Here is a 10,201-nt window from a genome sequence, read left to right on the forward strand (position 1 = left end):
TAATGGTATAAAGCTGTAAATTTGTCACCCCGAATACCATTAATCTGTGTACAAAATTAGGCCATTTTATTTTTATGAAAACATAAATAATAATACAGGACATGCTAATGTAATTTAAGTAAATTTTAGATTGCATTCATATCAGTGTGGAATGGTTGAGGTTGAGGGAGAGCGTCTTGATGATTTAATCTCTGGTCCCTTTTTTGGCCATGTATCAAAGTGCTCTTGAATAAGACACAAGAGTGTGAATTAAGTGGTGGCTCAGGCTCAGGTGGTGGCGATTCAGACTCTGCATCCCAACACACTTAGGTGCCCGAAGAGGACGTCAGTGAATTCATCCAGAAAACAAGGACGGTGATATTTCATCAGTGTTGGCATGAGGACCAGCAGCTCTGTGACAGTGTCAGGATCCCTGCTTTTAGATAGTTGTGTTTGTAAAGGGCTATTTTAGTGTTTTTTTCCCTTTTTGGTTTTGAGTTTATTATGCTTTTATTTCTTATGTCCTTAGTTTCCTGTTTTATTTTGAAAGGTCTTTTTGCTTTGTGTGTCTGTTTGTTTTACTTCCTCTTGATTATCTTCCCCACCCTGAGTGTTTTCACCTGTGTCTCGTCTTTGTATATTTTCTGTCTTTTCTGTCCAGTTGGTTTGTTTGGTTATGTTTTTAACTCTTTAGTTTGTCCTTTGTCTTTGCCTTTGTTTTTCATTTCATTTTTTTTTCTTAATAAAGCCCACCTTCAGTTAAATATTTTATACATAATCACATAGTAGCTTTTGTTAAGTGTAGAAATATTTTTAATATTCAATAACCTGATTTTTGTATATATTTGGTTATATGTTCGCTCTTTATTTGTTATATTTATATTTTCCTATCTTTTTGATTTATAATATTGTATGCTAAATGCCTCTACATTGCCGCTGCGACAGTCTCATTTCCCAGTTTAAAATCCATCCAATCATGTTTTTTTTTGTTTGTTTTTTTAAATTGTGCTAATATGCCTTATATGTACACACAGAGATCAGCTATAATGTCATACAACCAGCACTGGCACCCTGAACACTGCAAGCCACAGAAGAGCTGCAGTTTTAGAGATCCTCGGTGCCATGGTAACCAGACAATCCTCATTATTCTCTTCACCTGTCAGTGCCGATCACTGTATGTTAGTGTAATAGGTTGATAGGTTAGACCCCAAAACCTTTGGTAACAAAATACATAATTTGTTGTTAATTTGTTGTCATGGTAATCTCAAAGGTACTTTTTTTCTTTTTACTGTTTCCTTATGCTGTTGAATTAAAAGCTAGCTGTTAACTGTCTGTAACTTAACGATAAGAACCTCTTGTGTCTCCAGATGAGAAATTTCCTCTATAGAGGATAGTCTCGCCCCCATGATAGGGCACCATGATGGCTAGGGTCTCTGGTTCTGGTCACAGACATGCTTTTATGCTTGTATGTTACTCCTCTGGCCGCAGTCTTTGATCCTCACACCAGAACCTCCTTAAGATCCCTAAAACTCATCATAAAACCCAGGAGACCAGTCATTTCAGGCTTTGGCCCCCAGACTGTGGAACACCCTGCCCCTCTCTCTAGGGGTGAAACAGCAGCTGAAGACACTTTATTTAGTCTGAGCTCTGTGGCCTCTGTGCTTTAATGACAGCATCACTTCACTTCTCTCATCATAATTACCATGGCAACCAGAGACAGCTGTCGCGATGAAGCATAACTTTAGATAAAAAAAAAAGTCAAGTTGAACAAAAAACGTTCTTTTATTACATGTTAAGCCGTAGCTAATGTTATCCTGTCTTATGGCGTCCTAAAAATATTGTTCAAATGCATCCTGTGCGGGATGTAAACTACCAGAACATTGTTCAATTGTATCTGATGACTAACAGCTAGTGTTACTTGTTGAGCTGTTACACTGATTATTTAAAGTAACTGAGAGGAATTCAATTAGCACTGGACATCGGAGAGCCCTTCGGCGCCAGATGTCATGTAATCGTTTGACCGCTGATCACATTATGGGACGAAGAACTGACCGAATTAAATTTAAATATCAGGTTTCACTCACATTGAGGCAGCCATTGTCATTGCACTTAATGTAATAAATCAGTCAGTTAAAAGTAATGGTTGTGGCTGGAGACAGATGGTAAAGGCAGATGTTCAGTTTTAAAAAAATGGATGCTATAAAACCTGCTAAAATCTCTTATTCAGTGTGGAATATCTGAGCCTGATTTATTAAAGCAACATGTATTATTCTGCTTTATTATTATTATTATTATTATTAACATATATATATATATATATACTGGACATGATATAAGATCCATAAATCACTCCCCAACACCCCCACTCCACTGTCCCTCCCTTCCTCCCTCTGAGTCTCTGTGGTCCGTCTGACCCCTGTCCTCTCTCCTCTCTCCCTTCTCCCGTACTTCCTCTTCAGGGATCAATACTAATAATAATAGAAAAAGCTCTGCACAGATTTTCCACAGTGACCATGCGTCGATCATTAACTACATTTTGGACCTAATGGGTGATGGTGGAATGTTTTGTCTAATACACACACATTTTCATCTACAATTGCTTGATTTCCATGTGGAAACACATTTTTTTGTGAGGCTGATTGTTATCAATTCCAGACACTTAGAAAAAAAATAGATTTGGGTACAAAAACACTTGGTTAGGTTTGGCCAAAAAAAAAAAATCTCATATTGCAGATATTTATTGTGAAACACAGAGCACATTTGGTGCTTTAACCATTACAATAATGTTATTTATTTAAGTTTTTGTGTGTGTCTGAGCACATGGTTTTCCTTATCCTGATGTCTTAACATTTTAATGCTCTATCCTTCTCCATTTATTTTCATCTCTAATTCCTACATTACTGCTGTCAAAAGTCAGACAATGTATCTTTTCATCTTCATCAAGATAGCCGACTTAACTCGAGTCAAACATAAGAAACCTGTAGGAACTGTTCATGTCAGATCTAAGTGTCTCAGTCACGATAAACTCCACCAGTAATCTGAACAAAATATCTCAGAGGCATAAATAAATCAGAAATGCTGCAGCTGCAATTTGGTAAAACAATGCAGAGATTTCTATCTTGACAGCCCAGACAGAATAATCACTTTGCCAAAAAAAAAAAAAAATGGGTTCCAGATGTTCTTCTTTTTTTTCCCCAGAGGTACCCCAGTGAGGGCGAACGCCATTTGTTGTAAACTGTGCAAAGCGAGCGCTGTTGAACAAACAAAAAAATGTGGAGAAACCATAGACAGATGACTCGGCCTTCCTGCTATAATTAGCCTTCATGTGTTCACCTCCTTTCACTGCGTCAGCTGTTTCAGTCATTCCAGACAATTGCAGGCGGCCTTTTAGCCTGCCGCAGCTCTGTCCAAAATATTAGCATGTTAAAAACCCATCCATGCTCAACCACAGTGATGGGAAGATATACCACAGAGCAGCAGGAGAGCGACATCAGGGACTGATGATTTAAAAGGTGTTGTTGACGCAATGATTATTATTTTTCTCTTTTAGTTTGCTGCAAATACGCTCAACAATCCAAACACTTTCCACTGTTTTTTAAAGAATTTACATGTAAAATGTTTTTTTCAGTACTATAAATAAAAGTGATGCTGCTCTACAGTGCTGAATTAAGTTTTTTGTTATTTCTGCTTTATTTACTTTCTTGTTTTCTATTTATTTCCTTTTTTTGTTATTTAGAAAAGTCTTGTGTCTTTGTGTGTGTGTGTGTGTGTAGTTTCAGTTCCTTCCTCTTGTGTTTCCCTCCATGTTGATTGCCTGCCCTGATTGTTCTCACCTGCGTCTTGTTACTGTGTCTTTGTGTATTTATGTCCTGTGCTCCTCTTTGTCGGTTGGTCTATGCTGCCAATCTGTGTTTTACCCCTGATTTTTATGTTATTTTATTTATTATTTTTGGTTTTTTGTTCAACTTTTTAAATATTTGATTATATTTGATTTTTTTAAATTATATTTATTTATTTATTTATTTATTGAACTATTCAGCTTTGACTTGTCTATATTTTTTTGGGTCCTCCTTCACCCCAAACTCTAAACAACACAGCATGACGTCTTACATACATTTTTTTTGTGAACATATAAGATAAGACTCTGTGCCTAAAATAAAGGCATGCTGTGCATGTGCTGTGCATGTGGCTCGACAGCCTCTGGTTTGACTGTCTGGATCAGTGTTTGTGGGATTACTGTCTGTAGTGTAAACTAGCCAGACCGGCACCCACTTTCCATCCTGTGTTTTGTGAGCCGTGGAAAATGTTCTGGGTTCCATCATGTCAACACTTTTGGTTGAGTGGTTTTGGTGCCACCTTACTTTGATCTCTTATAATCCTGATAAATACGCTATGTTATCCTACCAGGAATCACTCGGCTTTCTCCTATTTCATTAAATTTAGCCTCGTAATAAACTGCAGCATTGTGTGGGTCTATTCTGATAAATGTTCAATCCCCCACTCAAGAAGTGTCTTTAACCCCGCCGTTCTCTTTAGTGTAAGAGTCCAGACGCTTCTGTCCTAAATGGAATTGTTCCAGGTTCTGTGCGTGTGGCATGTTGCAGACAGCCATGCTGTGCTTGACACCCTTTGATAATGAAGTCCAAGACAGTTTCAATGGATAGCTAACCTTTCTCCTGCTGTTTCCCCCAGCTATTAATAGTGCCGTTCTTCCAAAAGAAACGACGAGGCAAGGGAAGAAAGCTTTACATCGCCTGCCTGCAGAGGATACAAAGTGCTTTTTAATCCCTCGATTAAACTGTAGCAGGCCCGGCGCTTATTATATGAAGCGTAGGCTAAAACAAAAACTCTGCGGGACGCTTTCAATAATTAATGGTTAAAATGAAGGCTTGTGTTGCAGTAATGTCATAATCAGAGTAACTTTAAACTGTAGTATGGACACAATCAGACCAAGAGGTCTTAACATTCATGGAGGTCAAGCTTTCATGTTACTAACTGCAGTCAGGTTTATCAGTATTGGAATGGGATGTGTTTAGGCCTCTGTACACATTGAATTTGAAATGTAACATTCAATAAGACTTTCTGCAGGGGAAAAAAAACTAAGTTTAATTTAATTTTTGGACAGAGGTGTGGGAAACAAATGGCACGTCCAGGTGTGTCCTGTTCTCTCGTTACTCTGTGACTCCCATCAAGCAGATAGAAGTCCTGGAGGTGGCTCTGAGTGTTTGTCCATTGTAAACTTCCAGATTTCAGGCAAAGAATTTTCATCCAGGCATTAAAAAAAGCTCTTATGTTTGTAATTATTGTTTTAGTTTCATAGGTTCTATTATAAATAGATTCTATTATAAATGAGCCACCATAATATATATATAAATATATATATATATATATATACACATATATTATAGTGGTTTTTCCTTTTTTTTAGTTTAGCATTAGCATTTACGGTATTGTGATGCATAAGGGTGCTACGAATGCAATGTCAATGAATGTTCTCAAAAAGACTGCTAAACAAGGTTTTTTTTTTCTCTCTCTCTCTCTCTCTGTGTGTATGTGTGTGTGTGAAAACGCTAAGAATTTCTGAATGGTTAATGCCACACTTGAATGAATAAAGGAAGTCCTGTCTTTGTTCAAAATTTCCTATCCTATGCAGTGATAAACAGAAGCCAAATATGTATGATATTTCATATATTTATGAACCTGGTTGTAAGAACGCAGTAAACAGAAATGAAATATATATATATATATATATATATATATATATATATATATTACAGCAACGATCAGAAACGCTTTAGACCAAGCAATAAAACAACAACGCTGGTATTGCTAACCATAGTCATGAGTAAATCATTCCGTCACACTTCCCTGAGAAAGATCTCTATCTTGTATGTTAAATTAAAATTTAAAAAAAAAACACACACACACACACACACATATATAACCAACTACTGTTTTGCAGAGCTTTGTGTTTATAGTTTCCAGATGTTGCTCCCCACAGTTATCTGTAAACCAACAATACCTTTCCCATAAAGCCTTTATCTGGATTGCGTTACTCTTATGAGGTATAAAAAAAAAAAAAGTCTCCCCACGTAATTTGTTATAATTTTAAAAGAGCCAAAGATATTGAGTATGATGTCATAGTGTTTGTTGAACACATACACGGTGATCATTTATTTATTTATTTTATCTGCTGGAAATTAAAAGAATATGAAATTAAACAGTGTTTTCGTCACATTAAACAATGGGCCTGAGGACCTCGCTGACTTGTCTTTCTTGCTTTCTTTCTACTGTTTGGATTGTTCTTTGTCTCTCAAAACATTAGATAAATCTCATGCAGACTGCCCCATTAATATGTCTGGTTTTCACCAGGCCTAAGGAGGTTTTCAGCATCATTTAGAGTTTGTTGTGATCGTTTGTTCTGCGTGGTCCTGATGTACCGATTCGTCTCGGTCTCCAAAGAGAACAAATCAGTTTTCTTTTTTTTTTAATAATTATGGGATTTAAGGGCTTTGACTTTATAAGATGGTTTATTATAGTGTTTAAAGTACCACGGTTTTATAAATAGTAACCCATCACTCAAGTATGACATTTTTTTTTTCTTGTGCTGGATATGTGCTGACGTCTCCCTGCCTAAGTGTTTTTCCAACCAGAAGCTTATGTTTGAATACCAGAAAGGTACAGACATTCCCAGAAACACATCCTCCTTCTGCTGACTCACTGTATTTTGTGAGGAATGTTCTGAGCCACTTTGACCCCATTCACACTGGGGAAATCGATCCGGCTAGAGCGGGATTCGGGCCGTATCTGGATATATTCTGATTGATTTCAATCCACCTCTCAGAGGTGGATCTAGCCAGATTGGCTTACATCTGGCTCAGGTCTGAACGCAAATGAGCCTAGAAAATCCTGCTAGCGACGTGATACTTCCGGGTTCACAGGGAGAGTGTTTGGGTCTCGTACAAAAGCCGTATGTAAACAACCGTTGAACCACGACAGCTTTGCCCCGAGTGTATTTTCGACAGGGCTACAAAGGAATAAACTACTTTTTGAACCAAAAAAAAAACGAAATAACAAGCGACACTGAATGGACTCTGTATATTACGAGGCGCCACATAGCGGTTTGGAGGACAACAAACAAGCCGGGTTGAGCGTGGACCATGTGTGTGAAAGCCATATTTGAAAATAGGTCTGAACGTATCCAGCTTAATGGCTATTCGGATTCAATCCTACCCTAGCTGGATTGACTTTCTCCAGTGTGAACGGGGCCTTTGACACTTTGACAGTCAACAATAAAGTAGTTTGTGAATAGAATTAAGTCACACAGTTTTGGTACAGTTGATCTAAACTGAACATCACTCGCTCTTACTCTCTCTCCCTTTCTCACTCTTCTATTCATATATAATCATATATTACCCGACTTCATCCGATCATGGGGTTCATGTCCCTGCCCCCCTGACACCACTAGCTGTTTGGTTGCATTGTTGCTGAAATGTGCCATAGCATTATCTGTCAATCAAGCCAAACAAAACAATGTTACAATGATGATGCCATTTAGACTTACTGTGTAAAGAGAGCACAGACACAGTAAGAGTGGGGCACTTTGAATGAACCTGCTGGCTTGGATGGTACAGCCTGTAAATTAGCTCAGAGTGGTGTTGCAGCTTTGCCAAAATACTGAACCGATTTCTCAGTCAACACTACTTTGCCTAGCTGATCGGGACATAGTGTTAGCTGCAGGCTAATGTTGCTATAAAAGAAACGAATGGAAAAAGGTTAGTTTAACTTTCAGCTATGCATTACACGTGATCCTCGGGTCCTAATAAAACATTCTCCTTATGTTTATATATCATATGCACAGTTTATAGCATATACTGGTAACACTTCCACTATTACTTAAACCTAATTCTTTGGCATTATTACACCTTGATTCTCGCAGTTTGATGAGCTACAAATTTTCCGAGAACTCGCCTTTGTCCTGCAGGCATCCAGCCTCCAGTACATGTGCGTAAGACAGCGGTCATTTACCAGTACACAGGATCTGATGCAACGACTCTTTTGTGGAAGTCTGTATGTAATTTTAGAAGAAAGCTAAAGGAGCTGCCGCAATTCAGCAATTCCCAGTGAGTTATCAAAGCGCCTCACACAGATGTTCTAGTTGAATTAAACCTACAAAGCTTCCAAAAAAAACCTAAACAACAACTGTTATTGTTACAAGAGCCATTTGAATGATCCTTGAAATACAAAAACTGAAGGGACCAATTACATTGCAAGGCTGATCCTGCAGTGGAAAAACAACACATCACTGCCAGTTGGAGCTGGTGCCAATAAACAAGTATTTGTCCTGGAAATGAGGCTTTACTTTATTAATCTGTCACCTATCTGGTTAAGATGTTGCATAAACACTGAACACAGCATATAGCTAACAGCGCTCAGTAAAAGAATCATTCTCAAAACATACAGACTTAAGGCAGAATTTAATTTATTTTTCTCACATCTGCAATAATTTAAATATAGATACACATATGTCTGGATTATTTTACAACTCTTTTGAGATAGTATAGGATTTTGGGTGCCTCGAGAAGTAGAGCGATACTGTCCTAGACCTCCCAGCAAGGTCGGTACACCCGTCCCACCATGCACCTCATGGTGTCCCTCCTCAGGATGGGGATGCTGAGGTCCTGTCCCACTTCTTTGTGATCCACGATCTGGCCGTTGTCGTCGGCTCTCCGCTTGTAGAAGGACAGCCCATTGTGCATCACCCGCAGGTCCCTCCACAGGCTCGGATCGGCCGCGATGACGATAAGCCTCGGCCCTTTGGTTTTGGTCACAGCGGGCGACTCTGCGTCGCCGAAGCCGTTCTCGCTGTCGTCGCTCAGCAGCGAGGTGAAAGCATCCTGCTCCAAGGACCCAAGGTCCTCGCTCTTGCCCATGGGTACAGCCAATGACAACGTGTAGCACTGGAATAAGAGTGCAGAAGCGAAGATGAAGGACAGGAGAGATTGTCGCATGATGAAGGTCTTCTTGGAGGCTTCGGTGCTTGGATGTCTCTCTAGAAGTCTGTCTCACACTGATTTCAAATCACAGGTTTTTATACCATTTCAGACACGCTCAACTGGCCACGTTGGAGCTTCTCCTGTTGGGTTCAGGAAATTAGCCATAAGCATTCAAAGACAGTTGGGTACAACTCTTGCAGTGTTCAAGTGTGTTGTTTTGACATAAAGTTAATTAAAATCACCAGCATGGTAGCTCATATTGGACACTTGACGATGAAACAGTAGGGATTCTTTGAATAGGTGACATCTAAGTATACCATTAATCCAAAATGACTGCCCTTTAAAACAACAAGGATGGATTACCCACCCACAGAGCTCTTGTGCTGTTGTGGTGTTGTTGCAATGATGCGCAATAATTGGATATAACCTTGGATTATTGCAACAAAGGCAGATGATTCTTGAAGTGTTTGTGTCTTCGTGGCAGCAGCTCTTTGTCGTGCAAGAATGTTTTTCTTCCTTTTGGAGGAGATCAGCTCCTGAGGCCCTGAGGTAGAGGAGGCTTGTTTTGATCTCTTGCCGGACAGCAACGCAATTACAACCATGCCTAATTATGGTTGCCAGATGGGACCTGCAGAAGATCCATATGAAATGGGTTGATATAATTTATGCAGGTGACATTTGAGATGGATCAAACGTGTTGACAAATTTAGTGATTTGGAGAGATTTGTGCCATATGCTGTGTGGAAAAACTTGTCCCTCAACAAAGATCTTTGGAATGCACTGTATTGGTATTGTGGTGGAAGGAATTTATTGATATAATTTGCAGCCAAGCGGCAACCTTTGGGACTCGAAGCCTGTAATGAAGTGTCTAAAGTTGCAGTTCTTACTGCAACCTCCAGGGGCAGGTTTCAAAAGTGAGTCGATCCCCATACACCACACAAAATGTTCAACTTCACAGCAGAAATAAACCCTCAGCCACACTCACTAAATTCCCTTTTTGTGACACCTATCTTCTTGAAGTTAATCCTAATCTTAATCTCAACCTCAATCTTAATTTTAACCTTAAATTCAATTTTATTATATATTTATTAAAATTATACATGATTGTGGGCGTGACCACTTTGATTGACAGACAGGTGCAGCTTCCTGGTTCCACCACTGCCTGCCTGCATTAGCCCCACTCGCACTCCACCTCTTTGCCTGTAATTTGGAGTTTAGGCTGACTG

At 39.1% G+C, this 10,201-nt stretch overlaps 1 protein-coding gene across 1 annotated transcript; it reads right to left on the reverse strand.

Annotated features, from left to right (window-relative positions):
• Positions 1-8,579: 8,579 nt before the first annotated feature.
• Positions 8,580-8,990, reverse strand: pmchl (pro-melanin-concentrating hormone, like). Its single transcript, XM_028418283.1, has one exon. The coding sequence runs from the start codon at positions 8,988-8,990 to the stop codon at positions 8,580-8,582; it is 411 nt and encodes a 136-aa protein (XP_028274084.1).
• Positions 8,991-10,201: the final 1,211 nt, after the last annotated feature.

The sequence above is a fragment of the Parambassis ranga genome, chromosome 12, assembly GCF_900634625.1.
Source record: "Parambassis ranga chromosome 12, fParRan2.1, whole genome shotgun sequence".
In the NCBI taxonomy this organism is placed as follows: Eukaryota; Metazoa; Chordata; class Actinopteri; family Ambassidae; genus Parambassis; species Parambassis ranga.